General features: G+C 37.9%; 1 protein-coding gene across 1 annotated transcript in view; it reads left to right on the top strand.

Moving 5' to 3' along the window:
- Bub1 (BUB1 mitotic checkpoint serine/threonine kinase) overlaps positions 1 to 19,274 on the top strand; it is a 62,295-nt gene that overhangs the window by 8,802 nt on the left and 34,219 nt on the right. The window contains exons 6-15 of the mRNA XM_008849218.3: positions 7,578 to 7,678; positions 9,024 to 9,076; positions 9,162 to 9,346; positions 11,946 to 12,097; positions 14,012 to 14,238; positions 15,594 to 15,652; positions 16,887 to 17,015; positions 17,108 to 17,218; positions 17,831 to 17,927; positions 18,643 to 18,728. Coding sequence (XP_008847440.1) covers positions 7,578 to 7,678; positions 9,024 to 9,076; positions 9,162 to 9,346; positions 11,946 to 12,097; positions 14,012 to 14,238; positions 15,594 to 15,652; positions 16,887 to 17,015; positions 17,108 to 17,218; positions 17,831 to 17,927; positions 18,643 to 18,728 — 1,200 coding nt within the window. The remainder of the gene's footprint in view (positions 1 to 7,577; positions 7,679 to 9,023; positions 9,077 to 9,161; positions 9,347 to 11,945; positions 12,098 to 14,011; positions 14,239 to 15,593; positions 15,653 to 16,886; positions 17,016 to 17,107; positions 17,219 to 17,830; positions 17,928 to 18,642; positions 18,729 to 19,274) is intronic.

Below are 19,274 nucleotides of genomic sequence, written 5' to 3'. Positions count from 1 at the left end.
CTTTTTATATGAACTTAGGCCTAATGTCTGGGAAGTATAATCCCTTGAAATCTTAAAGAAATATACTGATGTACTCTTTGATTATACTTTCCTTTTGGGTGTTTAAGACCATACAGTTGGCCCAAATAAATCAGTTTATTTTTACACTTAAGATCATTTGGGGATCTGTTCCTTAGATCCCCATGGGCTTGGGAGGAGCCCCTCGTTCCTTTCTTTTACTAGTTCCATCTATGTGACAGTAAGTACAAGGTCGTGCTCAACCATGGCTGGCTTCACTTGGAAGCATGGAGGAAATGTTTCCCCTGGGCTGACCCTCGTTTTTGTAGACCGGACACTGGTTCAAGTCCATCTGGTGGGGTCTCCATGTCCTCCCTGAACAAGAGGACAGGTGATTCACCACAGTTACAGGACATTTTGAGAGAGGTTCCATAGTCCCCTGGAACTTAGTCGATCTTGGAGGGCAAGGGACAAAAACTGTCTTTTAAGTCTCTCTGACCAGATTAGTATAGGCCTCAAAGTATGGCTGTTAAACATCCAAGAAGGTTAGTTCCACCAGTCTGGTACTTTTAATTACCATGTGCTATGTAGATAAAGCTTGGGTAAAAAAACCAGATGTTTTCAGATAAACCTTGAGTAGATATATATTTTGTTCCTTAAACTAGTTGACTAAACTATGCTCATAGAAATTTTAAAATTATGTATATATTATTTTTGTCTCATTCTTTATATACCATAACAAACCTACACAGACCTTCTGCACTTGGTTAGTCTGTCCCACTTTTTCTATTTTGGAAAATAACATTATCCTTGTCACATCCTTGTTATATTGTAACAACCCTACACAGACCTTCATCACCTGCCCAGCTTTCTCATTTCTCTGTCAATTCTGGAAATATCCAGCCATCATAATCTTCATACATAAATCCTTCTTTAAAAATATCTCCATTCTCATATCCTTCCAACATCCTCCAATTTTCCATTTTTCTTTTTTAATAACCATGAGACACAATAACATTAGCAAACAAATTTTTTGTCTGTTGTGAGACTTCTTTTCCTGGGGATACTAAGCAATGCTTATTCCCTTTTATGGTTCTAGTGTCAAGCCAACGTTTGATTAAAGTTTTACTGGGGAACCAATGAATTTACTGAGCTTACTTACTGAGATAACTGAGGAGTTGCTGAGGAGTATGAATGATCTGAGAGTGTGCACACTGGAAAGCCTTTACCCAGAATGGGTCAAGCTTTCTCTTCCTAGCCTTCCCCAGACTATATACTGTAGTCATCCTCAAATCCAGGAGACTATGTATGAATAGGGTCAAATTACATACAGTTGTCTGGGAAGAGTGGGTGAGACTCTGGTGAGGGTCCAATGACTCTGCTTGCCTCTCCTTTAATGAATGAGCACAACTGTCAACAAGTCCAATTGTGACGATGTTTAGCAATCAGGCACAGCTGAAGTCGTGGTGATGGTAGTTATTTCACAGAAGAGACTGCTGTACAGCATCATCTTATTAAAAGAACATGGAAGTTAAAAGGAGTTGGTGCTCGGAGCCACATATGAGGGAGAACATACATCTTTTGTTTTTCTGAGTCTGTGTTACTTCACTTAGTATAACAGTTTCTAGAGCCATCCATTTACCTGCAAATTTCATTATTTCATCTTTCTTTACTGCTGAATAGGACTCCATTGCATAATGTACCCCATTTTTGTTAACCACTTATCAGTTGAGGGGCACTTAGGTTGCTTCCATCTCTTAGCTATTGTGAAAAGAGCAGCAACAAACATGGATGTACAAGTGTCTCTGCAATAAGACGAGTTCTTTGTGTATATGCCAAGGAGTGGTATAACTGGGTCATATGGTAGGTTCATTTTTAGTTTTCTAAGAGTTCTTCACACTGTTTTCCATAGAGGTTGCACGAGTTTGCAATCCCATCAGCAGTGAATGAGAGTTCCCCTTTTTCCACATCCTCGCCAGCATTTGGTATCATTTGTTCTCTTGATCCTAGCAGGTCTGATTGGGGTATGGTGATACCTTAGGGTGGTTGTAATTTGCATTTCCCTAATTACTAATGATGTTGAACACTTTTTGAGATGTTTCTTAGCCATCTTTTGTTTAGATCTTTAGCCCATCTTTTAATTGGGTGGTTTGGTTTGTTTTTTTTTTGAGTTCTTTATATATTCTGGATGTTAAACCTCTGTCAGATGCGTCACTGGTGAAGATTTTTTCCCATTCTCTGGGTTTTCCCTTCACATATTGATTGTTTCTTTTGCTGTACAGCAGCTTTTTACTTTAATAAAGTTCTACTTGTTAATCGCTGACTGTAATTCCTGAGGAACTTTTGCCTGATATAGAAAATCCTTTCCTACACCTATATGTTGTAAGTTACTCCCAATATTTTCTTCTAATAGTTTCAGGGTTTCCAATTTTACATTGAGGTCTTTGATCCATTTGCACTTTACTTTTGTGTAAGGTGAAAGATAAGGATCTAGGTTCATTCTTCTACAGATGGGGATCCAGATTTGCCAGCACCATTTGTTGAAGATGTTGACTTTCCTCCATGTATGTTCTTGGCACCTTTGTGAAATATCAGGTGGATGAAATTGTGTGCAGTTAGGTTTGGGTCTTCAGAGATGTTTCATTGATCTATGTGTCTATTTTTGTGCCAGTACCATGCTGTTTTTATGACTATAGCTCTGTAGTATACTTTGAGATCTGGTACAATAATCCCGCCAGTGTTGCTCTTTGTGCTCAGGGGTGCTTTGGCTGTCCGGGGTCTTTTGTGCTTCCATACGAATTTAAGGATGGATTTTTCTAATTCTGTGAAGTATGTCATAGGGATTTTGATTGGGATTGCATTGAATCTGTATACTCCTTTTGGTAGGTTGGTCATTTTCACAATATTAATTCTTTTACTCCATCAACATGGGAGGTTGTTCCATCTCTTCTTCAATCTCTTTCTTTAACAATTTAAAAATTTCATTGTAGAGACCTTTGGTGTCTTTGGTCAGATTTATTCCAAGATTTTTTTTTTTTTTTGCGGCAATTGTGAATGGGAGCATTTCCCTGTATTTCTCCAATTGCTTGTTATTAGTATATAGAAAGGCTACTGATTTTCGTAGATTGATTTTATAACCTGCCACTATACTGAAAGTGTTGATCAGTTCTAGTAGTTTTCTGGTGGAATGTTTGGGATCTCTTAGGTATAATGTCATATCATCAGCAAAAAGGGATAGTTTGACCTATTCTTTTCCAATTAGTACTCCTTTAATTTCCTTCTGTCTTACTGCTCTAGCAAGAGTTTCAAGCACTGTATTGAAAACAAGTAGAGATAGTGGACATCCTTGTCTGGTTCCTGATTTTAATGGGAATGTTTCCAGTTTTTCTCCATTTAGAATGATGTTGGCTGTGGGTTTGTTGTATATAGCTTTAATTATGTTGAGGTATGTTTCCCCCCTGGTCCAGTTCCCTCTAGGACTTTGAACATAAACATGCTGAATTTTGTCAAGCCTTTTCTGCATCTATTGAGATGACAATATGGTTTTTGTGTTTGAGTCCATTTATATGATTAATGATGTTTATTACTTGCCTATATTGAACCAGGCCTGCATCTCTGGGATAAAGCCTACTTGATCGTGGCGAATGATCTTTTTGATGTGTGTCTGTATGTGGTTTGCTAGTATTTTGTTAAGAATTTTTGCAATTATGTTCATTAAGGATATGGGTCTATAGTTTTCTATTTTGGTTGTGTCTTTACCTAGTTTGGGTATTAGAGTGATGCTGGCTTCATAGAAGGAATTTGGGAGTTCTCCCTCTGTTTCTATCATTTTGAATAATTTAAATAGTATTGGTTAAGGTCTTCCTTAAATGTCTGGAGAATTCTGCTGTAAATCCATCTGGGCCTGGCCACTTTTTAGTTGGGAGGATATATATTACTGTTTTCATTTCCTTATATGTTATGGGTCTCTTTAAACTGTTGGTCTCTTCTTGGTATAACTTTGGTGGTTCCCATGATTTTAGATATCCATCCATTTCTTTTAGATTTTCAAATTCAGTAGAGTATAGGTTTTTAAAATATTCCTTTATGATGGTCTGGATTTTTGGGGTGCCTGTTGTAATGTTTCCCCTTTCATCTCTGATTTTGTTGATTTGGATTTGCTCTTTCTTTTGGTTAACTAGTCTTAGGGTCTGTCTATCTTGTTTAGCTTTTCAAAGAACCAGCTCTTAGATTCATTGATTCTTCCTATTGTTTTCTTTATTTTTAATTTCATTAATTTCGTCTTTGATTTTTGTTATTTCTTCTCTTCTTCTGGGTTTGGATTTCATTTTTTCTTGCCTTTCCAGTGCCTTGAGTTGCAGTGTTAGGTCATTTATTTGGGCTCTTTATAATTTTTTACTGTTAGGCATTTAAGTGCTGTAAACTTCCCTCTTTGACCACTTTTAAAGTGTCCTAGAGGTTGTGTTGTGTTGTGTTGTATTGTCCTTTTCGTTGAATTCCAGGAAATCTTTTATGTCTTTCTTAATTTCTCCATTGACCCACTCATTGTGTAGGAGGTATAGTTTCATCCCCATGAGTTCCTGTAGTGACTAGGGCGTCTTCCAGTGTTGATTTTAAACTTTACTGCATTGTGATCTGATAGAATACATGGATTATTTAATTTTTTTTATATTTGTTGAGGTTTCTTTTGTGACCCAGTATGTAGTCAGTTTTTGAAAAAGTTCTATGGGGTGCTGAGTAGAAAGTGTATTCTTTGGTGCTTGGGTGGAGTATTCGAAAGATGTCTGTTAGGTCCATTTGATTTATGATACCATTTAATTCAGACGTCTCTCTGTTTATTCTTTGTCCAGTTGACCTGTTTCATGGAGACAGTGGGGTATTGAAGTCCCCTACAGTTACTGAGTTGGGGTTAATCTGTGTCTTAAAGACCTGTAGTGTTGATTTTATGAATTTGGTGCATATATGTTAAGGATTGTAATGTCTTCTTGGTTAACTGTTCCTTTGATCAGAATGAAGTGACTCTCCTTATCTCTTCTCATTAGTTTTACTTTGAAATCCGTTTTGTCAGATATTAGAACTGCAACCTAGTGCTATTTGCTTGGAATATTCTTTTCCATCCTTTCACCTTAAACAGTGCCTGTCCTTCAAAGTGAAATAGGTTTCTCGCAGACAGCAAAAAGATGGATTCTGTTTCTTAATCCATTTACTTAGCCTGTGTCTTTTGACTGGGGAGTTCAGTCCATTGGTATTTAAGGTTATTACTGAAAGATGTGTATTGGTTGCCGGCATTTTGGTTGCTGTTCGTGTTCTTTGTCTCATTTTGTGTTTCTTCAATTATACCTTTATTTTCTTCATTGCCCCTGGGGTTTAGTTGTTTCTCTTTCTGCTCTCTGTATTGCTTCCAAGTATTCTTTGAAGGGCTGGTTTTGTGGACATGTTTTCTTTCAGGTTATTTGTGTCGTGGAAGATTTTTCTTTCCCCCTCAACTATAATAGACATTTTTGCTGGGTGAAGTATTCTGGGCTGGCATCTATTGTCACATAGAACTGGAAATACCTTGGTCCAGGCTCTTCTGGCTTTCGTAGTTTGCGTTGATAAGTCAGCTGTAATTCTGATTGGCTTTCCTTTATATGTGACTTGTTTTTCTTTTGCTGCTTTCAGTATTCTGTCTTTGTTCTATAAATTTAGTGTCGTTACTATGATGTGTCATGGGGAGTTTCTTTTCTGATCCTGTCTATTTGGTGTTCTAGGTGTGCGGGGAGTTCAAACCAGCGACCCCCGCGCAGTGATGATTGGGGATGAGTAAGCGCGCGCAGTTCGCCAGCCCATGCCACCCCCAGTACTGGGAACACTCAGGTGCAACGGGGAGCCTAGTCAAGCAGGGACTCATTTATTGCAGGTGTTTCAGAGCTTATAAAGGCATCTGGAAATCCCCCTCCCCCTTAAGGGTGTATCTTAAGGATGGTCATGTGCTGATCATGCATTTCTCAGCAGTGCGGAAGTAGCCTTCAGACTTTTAAAACAAGTCAGGCGGCTCCCCAGTAACTTCCTCTCGGACCTCTGCTAGGTGGGGCCTTTAGGTCCCCACATAGGTGTTTCCTCTATTTGTATGGGGATATCTTTCCTTAATTTCGGGAAATTCTCTTCTAAGATCCTGTTTAAGATCTGGTCAGTATAATTAACCTGAAATTCTTCTCCTTCCTCTATGCATATGATACACAGATTTGGTCTTTTCCTGGTGTTCCACATCTCTTGCATATTCCATTCCTGTTTTTTTTGAAATTTTTCATAATCTTTGTTTGAGTTGTCCAATTCTTCAACTTTATCCTCTAATGTTGATATTGCCTTTTCCATTTCATTTATTCTAGTTGTGAGGCTTTCCCATGTTGTTTCAAATTGATTTATTGAGTTTTTTCACTTCCTTCTTCATTTCTGTCTCTGAGTTTTCTTCAGTGTTTCTCTTTTGTGAAATCATTCAGAAGTTTATCCTTAGCTTCTTTTAGTTCTTTGATTTGTTCGTGTCTTCTTTAAATTCGTTGAATTCCTTGATCATTTTTATGATTGTTCTTTTAAATTCTGTGTCCTGGGTTATCACTAGGGGTTCTCCTTGTAGAACTCTTCTATAGGACTGGTGGAGTTTGGTGTGGATGTAGTGTTTTGGCTTTCCGTTTTATTATTCTTTCGTTGTAATTTTGGCATGTGAATTTCTTTTGTTGTTTGTGATTCTGATATGAGAATTAAGTTGAAGTATGCTTCTGTTTGTAGTATTGGTGTGCCTTTGTCCTTTTCTTATTGGTTATGTAAAGCTGATTAGTTCAGGTTTCAGGTTTGCTCAGGTTTTATTTTGGAGGGAACTCATGGTTTCAGATCAGCTACTCAGGAGCACCTCCAGAAGCCCAGGTCAGGTTCCAGTCAGGTATACTCACGCTTCCTTCTAAGGTTTGCACCACTACTAGCAGGAACTTGGAGCAAAATTTGGGAAGTTCCCCAAGCAGGGGTGGGGGTGGGGCGGGGATTTTGGGACTCTCTAGAGGTCTGTTGAGTTCTCAGCCCCTATGCCAGAGGAAGGTCAGAATAGGCTCTCTATGGTAGTCTGCTGAGATCACAGCTGCTACACTGCTAGAGATCCAAACTCATCCTCTCAGGCTGTCTGCTAAGATCTCAGCCTTATCCTACCAAAGCCAGGTCTGTTCCGGGTCCTTGGGAGGGGCCTTGTGCAATCTCAGTTGGGGGTTGGGTATGGGGCAATTAGGGAAGCTCACCACCACATGGAGGCAGGATTGTGGTGCTCTTAGGCAGTCTCAGGCCTTTGCAGGGGGAGGCTGAAACAGGCTATTTCTGTGTTTTTTTATCTGAAATTATTCCATTTTCTGAAACTATTTAAATGAATGTATATAAAATGCTGCTTAGCAGGGTAGGGTGGTCCATGCCTTTAATCCCAGCACTGAGGAGGCAGAGACAAGTAATGGGGAGAAATGCAGCTTACTGAAAGAATAGCAGGATGTGTTATGTCCTAATTTTATGTAATCTTAATCTTACTTTTCCCTTATTTCTCATTTTATCCTCTTTGTTTCTCATAGCTACAGCCTCAGATCCTCTGCATGGTGCTCAGATTTTAAACCAAGTTACAACATCAATATCAAGCCCAGGAAAAAACTTAGCCTGTGTTTCTAAGACTCAGGTAATGATATTTATTTGCATGTTATATAGAAATTAGGAATGGTATTAAACAGCCTTTATGACTGCTTTTTATTTCCACCTTGGGATCTTATTTCTTTGACCTTGTCTCCTCTGACCAGCCTCCATTTCAGCCACCATGGCAACCTTCTGAGCCTGTTGTCATCCATTTCTGCTCAACTCAGACATGACTTAAGAGACCTTGGGACTGCCACCACACACTCTCCTGTCTTCACTTACTTTCCTGCAGCTTCTTTCTTACTAATAGTCTCTGTTACTTTGTTGTGCTGGCCTCTTTCATAGGCCCAAGACATCCCTATTTTGGATCACACTCATTTGAAGGTTCATGATTCCTTCTTTAAAAGAAAACTCAGAACCTTAAACATTCATGCACATAATCTCAACCAGGCGTCTAATATTTGCAGGCATGTCTTTCCTATGTTCTTGATTTTTTTTTTTTTTTGGTCCTTGATAATTTATGTCTCTTAGATTCCCACTTAATTGTTTTGCACCAAATTGTAGTGGTTTTAAACTTCATTCACCTCAAACTTAGATGTGTCTACCTCACTCTCACAGTTGTAAAAATACTATTTCTGCTACCAGCCAATCCATATAACTCCATCTTTCTCTGCTATTTCAGTGGAAAAAGGTAGCTGCCTACTTGTGCCTGTTTTTTATTCCTAGAGATATTTTTGCCCTGTCAGTGTCTCTTCTGCCCTGACTGCCTATGAACAAAAAAATTCTTGATTCTCTCCGCTCTCGAGCTTGTGGTTCCTAGCATCTTTTCCTTCCATTGTGCAGTCACTATATAGGACCTCCTTGAAGCTTAATCCAACATTGAAACTTCTGTTTTATTAAAGTAACACATTCCTAGAAGTAGAATACACATTTCTAGCTGTGACAGATTGTGCACTGTCCCAGTATCTCTTCAGTATTTGCCACCCTCATTCTTTCTACTGCCTTAAGTTTAAAGACAAATGAAATGGGTGTTACTTATGATCATATTCCCCAGATCTAGCTCATGTATGATGTATGTGAAATGTTCAATTAAGTGTGTGCTTAGTGATTGATTGCTGCTATTCAGAACTCTTGAGAGTAAAGCAATACCAGAAGGGAATTTTTAATTTTTCCTTACTCATGTTCTTATTGGGTACCTCAGTTTGAAAAGTTATGGTAACAATAATGATGGAAACTTAAGCTTCAGCTAGTAAGATAATTTGTAAAAGCTTATATAAATCTACTTGAGATTAAGAGGCCCCTTCCTGGGGGCTTTCATATTGATTTGTAAAATAATTTGTGGGAAGTTTCTCTTTGGCAAGTGAATGCCCGTGTTTGTTTCTGTCTTTTAGGGTTCAGAATGTTCTGGTGTGACACCTTCAACTTGTGATAAAGAGTCAAATATGCAAGTACAACCAGTCCATTGACATATTATTTAAGTTTCCTTCAAGTCACTTCAGTACACTAAATGATGTCTTTCTCCTCTGTAGGGAACAAAGGGTGATCATGATTTCTAAATCAGAATGCTCTGTACCCTCATCTGTGACATCCAAGGCTGAAACTCAGCACGTTGTTATGTATTGCAAGGAAAAGCTTATTCGTGGAGAATCAGAATTTTCCTTCGAGGAACTGAGAGCTCAGAAATACAATCAGCGGAGGAAGCATGAACAGTGGGGTACTTGCAGTTTTAAATTTTGAGTTATTTTTATATCATTTTAAAATAATGAGTAATCAAATAATTGAATAAAAGACCAGAAAGTGTCTCCACTCATCAAGAAATCTTGGTTAAACACTAGCCTGCAGCAGTGCTTGTCCAAGGACTCCATTACTGTATTGACAGCACAGCTTGAGATTGAAACAGCAATACAGTAAATATCCTTACCATTGTTGCCTTTGCTTTAGTGAACTGGATATGTAAAGTTTTTTCAGCATTACCTATATGGATTTGAACCTCTGTATACAATTAATTCTAAATTTTTAGGGCATATATTTGTTCTCTGAAAGGATTCAATTGAGAACTGAGGTTCAGAAGAAATTGTCCAAGTTTTGCATCTACTTCAAACAAAGTAAACAAAAGGATGCCATGTCATATTTATAGAGTAAGTTTTATTCCTCACATGGAAATGCATATGCCTTACCTCCAGCATTTGCACTTGGCTTGTACTATATAACAGCATAGACCTTACAGAGTTCCTCTAATGAACCTTTATTCTACTCGGGTTTTTTTTTTTTTTAATTTTATTTATTATTTTTATTTTATGTGTATGAGTATATTGCCTACATGTATGTGAGTGCACCCGTGTCGTGCAATGCCAGGGAGAGGGAGGTCAGAAGAGCGCTTCGGATTCCCCTGGAACTGGAGTTAAGGACAGTTCGTAGCCACCATGTGGGTGCTGGGACTCAAACCCACATCCTCTGCAAGAGCAGTTAGTACTCTTACCCGCAGAGCCATCTCTCCAGCCCTACTCAGGGTATTTTTTACCTTCTAAGTTATTTAGATTAAATCTTTATGAGCCTTTTGTTCATTATTTTTTAATATAAAGGTTTTATTTTTTTTTAATGTGTATTTCTGAGTGTGGATTTATGCACATGAATGCTGTGACTAATAACGGCCAGAGAGGTCATTGGTTCCCTAGAGCAGGAGTTATAGGCAATTGTAAACCTCCCTGTGTGGATGCTGGGGACCGAACTCCAGTCCTCTCCAAGAGCAGTATACCCTCTTAATCACTGCACCATCTCTTCAGCCTCCTTGTTCTTTACTTTTCATATTTGATCAACAATAGAGAAAGCAATTAATGTTCATGGAGGGCTCATTTTGAATTGCGTTTGAATAATTTCCTTTCATGTGCCATGATGTATAGTATCCAGCCAGATTACTTTATCTAGGCTGTAGCCATGTGATCTAGTTACTGGAACTAGAACTATCCACAGTTTTGTTTGAAATTCTGACATTTAGCAAACTTTATTTAATTTTTTTAAAAACACTTAAAATTTTTATTTTATGTGTATGCATGTATTGTTTGCATTTCTAGGTAAGTGCATCTGTGTCGTGCAATGCCTGCAGAGGACAGAAGAGACTGTCCAATCCCCTGGAACTGGAGTTATGGACAGTTGTTTGCTTCCATGTGGGTGCTGGGATTTGAACCAGGGTCTTCTGCAAGAACAGTCAGTGTTCTTGTCTGCTGAGCCATCGCTCCAGCCCCTATTTTACTTAAAGAGTACCTTGAAGCAGGGCTGGAAAGATGACTCAGCTGTTAAGGGCTCCTTTGTTCTTGTAGAGAATCAAGTTTGGCTCCTAACACTCAGATTAGGCTGTTCACAAGTGTCTATAATTCCTGCTCCAGGGGGATTTGATACCTCTGGCCTCTGTGGGCACCAGGACTCATGTGCATATACACACATACAATTAAAAATAATACTTTAAAAATTTTAAAAGTACCTAGGGGGCCAGTGAGATGGCTTATCAGATAAAGGGACTTGCTACCAAACCTGATGACCTGAATTCTATCCCTGGGACTACATGGAGAGAACCCTGGAAATTGTCCTCTGACCTCCACATGCATGCTGTGGCATTCATGTGACCCTCTCTCCTTAAATGTAATTTTAAAAACTTTTAATCTAAAGAAAGAATCATGTATAGAACATTACATCCTTTAAAATCTGAAATGGAGTATGGAGAGATAGCTCAGTCAGTGAAGTATTTGCTATGCAAGAATGAGGATGTAGATTTGATTCCCAGAATGAGTGTGGCAACACACTCTTGTAATTTCAGCGCTGGAGAAGCAGAGGCAGACGGATCCTTGGGGCTGGCCAGCCTAGCCTACTTGGTAAACTCTAGTCAGCATGATACCCTGTGTCAAAAAACAATGGATGGCTCCCAAGAAATAATTCCTTAGGTCATCATCACACACGTGCACATGAACACAAGCACATACATACATAAGAAGCTGAAATTTAAAAAAAAAGTGAAATGAAAAATGATTTTCATAGGATTTGTACTCATGATTGTTTTTATAAGAAGTGTTTTGGCCGGGCATGGTGGTGCACACCTTTAATCCCAGCACTCGGGAGGCAGAGGCAGGCAAGATCAAGGCCAGCCTGGCCTACATAGTGAGTTCCAGGACAGTTTTAGTTCTAAAATCTAATAAATATGGAAAACTAATTTTAAAATGGCCATTGTAAATTAGGTCCATTTACTCATTTTGCATGTAATACTCTGATGACTTGAATTTAAGCTTTGTAAGTAAACCATATTCTTTTAATTTTTCATAAAGTAAATGAAGATAGACATTATATGAAAAGGAAAGAAGCAAGTGCTTTTGAAGAACAACTGTTAAAACAGAAAATGGATGAACTTCATAAGAAATTGCATCAAGTGGTGGAGTTATCTCATGAGGACCTGCCCACTTCCCAGAACAGGCCTGATGTATGCTTATTTCTTTACTGTCACAACCTGCCCCCAGTAGTAGTAGTTGTTCTCTGTGCTCTGTTTTGGGGTTAATTCTAATTTACTTAAGAATCTTCCAGAATTTTAAAATAATTTGATACAGAAAGATGTACAAAATTTAGGATGAGTAAAGGACTTAAGAGAATGGGTAGGGATGCTCAGCTCAAGCAAATAAGTCTAGCAAATAATCCAAAATCTGGAAAATTCTGAAATCTGTAGTATTCCTAGTTTCAAACATTTCAGATAAGGGATGGCTAACCTGTCTTGTGATTGCTTTTATTCTTTACTAATTTTCTAGGTCATTTTAAGTTACTTTTTTTGATGACTATTAAAGATTAACTTTTTATCTTTTAATGCATTTTATGTAAATTGCCACTTTTAACAACTTGTAAGAATATTTTTATGGGATAAGTAATTAACTCTCTGTCTCTTAATTTTGTAACATTAAAATATTCAATTACAATCTGCTTATATGTGAATAGAAAAGCAAAGATTTTAAGTTAAAATGTTTGTTATTCTTTCTTGTATGAAATTAATCTAAATGTATCCAATTCATTAAACAGCAAATAACTACTATGGATACTTGAACAGAACATTTTGAATATTTGACAGTATTGATAATATTAATTTTGGTCTTTTCTCAAAATTAAGTCAAGAGAAGATAGTTCTGTTTGTGGTTTGCTTATTTTTAAAAATAAGTAGCATGGGGCTGGAGAGATGGCTCAGCGGTTAAGAGCACTGAGTGCTCTTGCAGAGGACCCAGGTTCAATTCCCAGCACTCACATGGCGGCTATGAACAGTCCTTAACTCCAGTTCCAGGGGAATCCAAAGCCCTCTTCTGACCTCCGCTGCACTGCATGACACGGGTGCACTCACATGCATGCAGGCAATATACTCGTACACATAAAATAAAAAATTAAAAAACTAAGTAGCATATGAAGTAATGGGTGTCGTTATGGCATTTTATACACACTTCGTTTTTGCTGATCCTCCTTCCCCACAGCTCTGCCTGACCCCACCTGTACTCTTGTACTCCTGGTAGTCTCCTTTCAACTTTTATGCCCCATGTATTCTGTCACCCTCTCTTCCGTTTTTGTGTTTTTTTAAACAGGGTCTCACACTAGAGTCTCGGCTAGTGTGGAACTTGCTAGGCAGCCCAGACTAGCCTCAGATTCACTGTAATCCTCCTGTGCCTCAGCCTCCCAAATGTTGGGATTATAGACATGAGCCACTTGTGTCCAGCTGAACTACTTCTTAAATACTGATATAATTATAGAGGCCAATTGTTTTTTCAGTGGTTAACCCTTCTGCCTTTTACTTTGTAACATTATTGATTATAATCTATATGTGAATAGGAAAGCAAAGATTTTAAGTTAAAGTGAACTGAGCCAGTGAGATAGTTTATCAGGCACTTGTTGCAAGCCTAATGACCTGAGTTTGATCCCAAGAACCCAGGTAAAAAAGTAGGATGTACTAGCACATTTCTAAAATCCCAGCACTCCTACAGTGAGATGGGAGCAGAGACAAGAGAATTGCCTGTAAGCTCTTGGGCTGGCTAGCCTGGAATACATGGTGCACAGAAATGAGAGACCTTGCCTCAGCAAGGTACAAGGAGAGAACTAATCCCCAGCAACTGTCCTTGGATTTCCACATGTTGCTGTGTATCTGTTCTAACAGACACACACTAATATAAAAAAAATGAATAAAAGTTTAAGCTTCTGGTTCTGTCCATGGGTAAGAAGCTACAAAAAAAACATCAGATAGACTAGTCTTTTTTGTCACTGACTATTTGTTTTAAAAGACTGAAGGGGTAAGGGATGCCAAGATTTATAAAGCCATAATGTCTGGATAGTAATAGTGTTTTTGTTTGTATCTTTTTGCTTGGCATGAAAGGTTAATGCAGTATGTATGGTACCAAAGATTAGCTCCCAGCAGGAAGTGAGTGTTCCAAGTCTTCCATCCATCAATCAGCAGACCTCAATGAACTCAAGAGAGAAACCACAAGAGCCATCTTCTGTTCCTCTTGTAATAAATACTATTACCGATGCTTTGGTGACCCCGGCCACCAGCCAACCAGTTCTTTCTGTTCCTTTAAGTGCCCAGCCAATGACAGACTCCAGGTAAGCTAAAAGTTGTCCTGAAGGTAATAGTGGTGTGAATGGCAATTATAGATTCTTTCCATGATCTACAATATCAAGAGTATTATGTAAAACATAAATGGTTCTTATTTTATAAAAATAGATCTCAAAAATATTAACCCCAAATCTTTTGTATTTATATATTCTATGCTTCTCCTATAATATTTGTTTTACTATATACTTTTTTCTTGAATTATAAGCTTTGTACCTTAAGACTATATAGCTGTAAAATTACCTTTGCTCGCTGGCTTTGACTACAGACCTGCGATTACTTGACATGTGGTTCTCATGTTCCCTCTGTCCTCCCACAGGAGCAGTTTGGGATCAATGTCAATTATTCTTTGTGCCAAGATCTGTCAACTCACTATTCCCCAATTTTGAAGGAATTTTTTAGGCTCAGAAATAGTAACATTTTTTATTTGCTTTACAATTTTTTTTTTTTTTTTTTTTTTTTGGTCTCTTGGTTATTCATCACTCTTAACTTAGAATTTGATAGGAATTTGTAAAATTGAAAGTGATTTGTACTTTCTTTACTTAATTATCTTAATAAGGTTCCTTATGGAGAATTCTAGCAGTATTAGACAGATGAGGTCTACTGCCCTAGTATTTTTTTTTTAAATAACTGTGATATATATAAATGGTTTGTATTTCTACCTTCCCTCCCTTCTTTCTTACTGTTACTTTTAAATCTGGACATTACTAGTGGTTTCAGGCACATAAGAAAGTATCTTCCACTAAAACACAATAGTGCTTTCATTGTGTCTGGTGCTAGAACTAGGTTTTAGGCCCTTAGCCTGTACCTAGATGAGGAGTGCTTTTGAATTTGAGAAGCCATTATCCTCATAGAGGAATGCTTACTGTTGTGCTAAAATATAGATCCAGTGGGTCACACGAACGTTCAGTGGTTAGGTTTTTTTATTTTGCGTGTATGAGCGTTATGCCTGCATTTGTAAAGGCACCCATGTCATGCAGTGCCCATAGAGTACAGAAGAAGGCGTCGGATCCCCTGGAACTGGAGTTCCAGATGGTTGTTAGTTGCCATATGGATGCTGGGATTTGAACCCCAGTCTTCTGCAAGAACAGCCAGTGCTCTTAACCACTGAGCTACCTCTCCAGCCCCCATTCAGTGGTTCTTTATTTGAAAGAATTATTATTCTCAAGAGGAACTGAGAAAAAAAACAAACTTCATTTATACCATGGACCTAAGCAGTTTTATCCCTGCCCTAATAGAATAATTGTTGACTAATTTCTTTTATTACTATGTCTCGAGAGTTAGGTAGAAATTCTAATATGTAAAGTGCTTTTATTCAGTATATCTCAAGAATTTTCTGTTCCAGATGTGTTAGTCAAAGTATTCATGAATTCAAGCCCCAGAGTGGACCAGAAACAAAAGAAGGTAATATTTCATTTGATAGCTTCTTTCAACTTATTTGAGTAGACTCCTGGATTGCTCAGTGACTGTGAAGTAGGAAGACTTCAAATCTTACTCAGCCTGTTAGCTTTCCTTCTCAGAGGGCAAGAGTGATTTTAGCCTCAGACTACTTTAGACAAAGATATAAATTCACTTACTATTCACATTTAACTAGTTCAGAGTCCTTAATTTGTATGTATTTTTCTATTAACTGTCTCAGAGTATTAATCTGAGAGTCATAATATGTTAATTAGTATTAAATTCTTTTCAGTACCACAGTGGAAGTATTTGCGAAGTAGGTAGTTTTATACATTAAGTAAGGCACAATGTGGTCATTCACTTCTTCCTTTTGTAACTATGGCATCCTTTCCACTTGTAGTTCAGTAGGAACCAGGGCTCTTTGAAATAGAGACTTTTTTTTGCACCAAAACTTGGTTCATGCTTGCTCAATGCCATGCATGGGTCTAAGATGGTAGAGATGTAGTCATAAACAAAAAGTGAAAATTCCCACAGGACAAGAAGTGTTGATAGTAGAGTAGGGTGTAAGGTTCCAAAGATGGTAACTAGGAAAGATGGATAGAGTGAGATTTAGGTAAAGGACTGGAAAGGGGAGCTACCCATGCAGCTAATTTGGTGAACCTGTTTCAGGCAGAATGAACAGCACTCAGGCAGCAGTATTCATAATATGTTCTAAGCACACGGGGAAGAAGAGGAGAAGGCCTAAGCAAACAGGGTTCGGGTTGTATAGGGACAGTAAACAACTGGTACTTGGTATATAGTAAGCTAAGGATGCTATTTCTGACAAAACTGCTAACTTGATATGAACCCTCATTTCTTTTTCTATAAAAGAATAATTCTTAGCTGGGTATGCTGGTGCATGCCTTTAATCCCAGAACTTGGGAGGTAGAGCTCTCTGAGATTGTAGTCAGTCTAGCATGATCTATATAGTGAATTCCAGGCCAGCTGGGGCTAAATAGTGAGACCCTGTTTCAAAATATAAGACAGTGAAGAAGAAGAAGAATTCTTGCCTCACCTGCTTCCATGGTACTATTGCAAAGTACTTGTCTTTGAAGTACATGAAAGCATGATGATAATGGAAGGAGTGATCATTATTGACAATAGTAAACTGTTTAATTATACTAAATTACTGCAGTCATGTTTCTTCTAATGTGTTCTGGTTGGCACGCTCATAGTACATTCTGTCCCACTTCTTTGCCAGTGTGTGAAACACATAAGGTTGCCAGCATTAATTCTTTTCATACAACTCCAAACACATCATTGGGAATGGTTCAAGCAACACCATCCAGAGTACAGCCGTCACCAACTGTGCATACAAAGGAAGCATTAGGTAAAGCATTTTTTTTCCATGCGTCTTTCCTTTAACAAATTAATAAAAACTGATTTGCAACCTGTTGACAGGTATTCTTTCTGTTCTTTAAGGTTTCATCATGAATATGTTTCAGGCTCCTACACTTCCTGACATTTCTGATGACAAAAAAGACTGGCCATCTCTAGATCAGAATGAAGATGCATTTGAAGCCCAGTTTCAAAGTAATAGTTTATTTAAACACTATTAGATACACAGTATCACAGGGTTGACATGGGCATTGTCAAGAATTGACCCTGCCTTTGCATAGTGTGTCATGAAGTACACAAATACCAGTACATAAATACCAGTGTGACAATTTGATACGATTGCAATTATGTGATAGATTGAAGTTTTTTGGGTTGTTTTTTTTTTTTTGATTGGTTGGTTGAGGGTTTTTTATTATTATTATTATCATTGTTATTATGTAATAGTAAGTGCTAAAGAAGGACAAATCACCATGCATAGGAATGGTCAGGAAAGGCTATTCCCAATACAAGACTTAAGCTGCTTCTGAGAGAGAAATATTTAGTTGGAATGTTGGAGCCCAGCAGTGGTAGAAGCCAGAGGTCACGGTAAAGATAAGTTTAGTTGGAATTTTAAAGACTAGAAATGTAAAATTCAGAGATTTTTTTTCTTAAAGGAAATGAAAAACAAGCACTTAAAACTTTTATTAAGTCAGCTGTCTGAGTAAGATAAACTGACCTCTTTTCCTTGTTTATAGCTGAAGTTTAGCCTAAAGGGTAATAATTTTTTCCTAGGACAATAATGAAATGCTGTTTTTTATTGTCTTGCAGAAAATACAGGGACTTCTGGAGCTTGGGGAGTTAATAAGATTATCTCCTTGTCGTCTGCTTTTCCTATTTTTGAAGACGGAAACAAAGAAAATTATGGGTAAAGAAATATCTAGTTGAAATAACAACATGTGGGTGGTGTAATTGTCAGAGGGTCTTGGGATCCTACAGAGATGTCCTCAGTACTCAGTTGTAACGCAGTAAAGAGAGAATGTGAACTGCTCACCAGATGGTCTGGGTTGCATTTCCAGTTCTGCCACTTTTTGGCCACATGACCAGGAGCAAGTTGTACTATGTAGGAGTTCCAAGATAGCAGGCTTCCCATAACAAAAGCATAATTGAAAAAGGAATACAGTGTAGTTACAAGTTGTCCGAGAACTGTGGATCTCTGGATTTGGAATTGTATTAGATGAATCCACCAGTACACGTATCCATAAAGTACAGGGCCAATAAAATAGAAAAGGAAGTGGCTTATGTTGAATAGTGCTGCACAGAGAATGTTTTAAGGTAGAAAAACAGTCCATTAGAAAGACATCATGGCATAGAATGGGATCCCTTCAGGAAGCTTCACGTTTACAATGAAAACCATGGAAAGAGGTATTACTTACAGGTATCTTTGTATGGGAGAAATTAGTAGTGATATAGAAAGGAGACAGCATGACCACCTCACAGAGAAGATATCCATAGCTAGACCAGACACTAGAAATAAGACATAAATGTTAGGTGATACCCATCACATTTTACTGCTCTAACACACTTTTAAGTTTATTTCATCAATATGTTTTACAATGTATGATTTTAAATTCTCTCATTAGTTTACCACAGCCTAAAAATAAGCCCACAGGAGTCAGGACCTTTGGAGAACGCTCTGTAAGCAGATTGCCTTCAGGACCAAATGTAAGTAAATTTCTGCTTCATCTGTGGAAGTGTTTTTAATATTTTATTATTTTTATTTTATGTGCATGCATGTATTGCCACCATATGGGTGGTAGGAATCAAACCCAGGTCCTCTGTAAGAGCAACCAGTGCTCTGAACTGTTGAGCCATCTCTCCAGCTCTATAGAAGTCTTATAGTAGGTTTTTTAATCCTTCCTTTTTTTCCCCCCCCAAATATTTTATTTTTTTATTTCAGTATTTTTATTTTATTTTAATTATTTATTTAAAAACCATATAATTAGCCGGGTGTGGTGGTGCACACCTGTAGTCCCAGCACTTGGGAGGCAGAGGCAGGCGGATCTCTGTGAGTTCAAGGCCAGCCTGGTCTACATAGTGAGTTCCAGGACAGCTGGGGCTTACAGGGAGACCCTGCTTCTAAAAGACCAAAAAAAACCCATATAACTAGAAGAAGGATTTCATTACAATAGCTTGACATGTTTAATAACAATTTCCAGAGCTAAGATGCATCTCTTTCAAAATTGGCTGTAAATTTTTAGGTTTACAGTTGAAT

The sequence above is a fragment of the Nannospalax galili genome, unplaced genomic scaffold, assembly GCF_000622305.1.
Source record: "Nannospalax galili isolate Female #2095 unplaced genomic scaffold, S.galili_v1.0 scaffold3085, whole genome shotgun sequence".
NCBI lineage: Eukaryota > Metazoa > Chordata > Mammalia > Rodentia > Spalacidae > Nannospalax > Nannospalax galili.
This window is presented reverse-complemented; position numbering and strand designations above follow the sequence as displayed.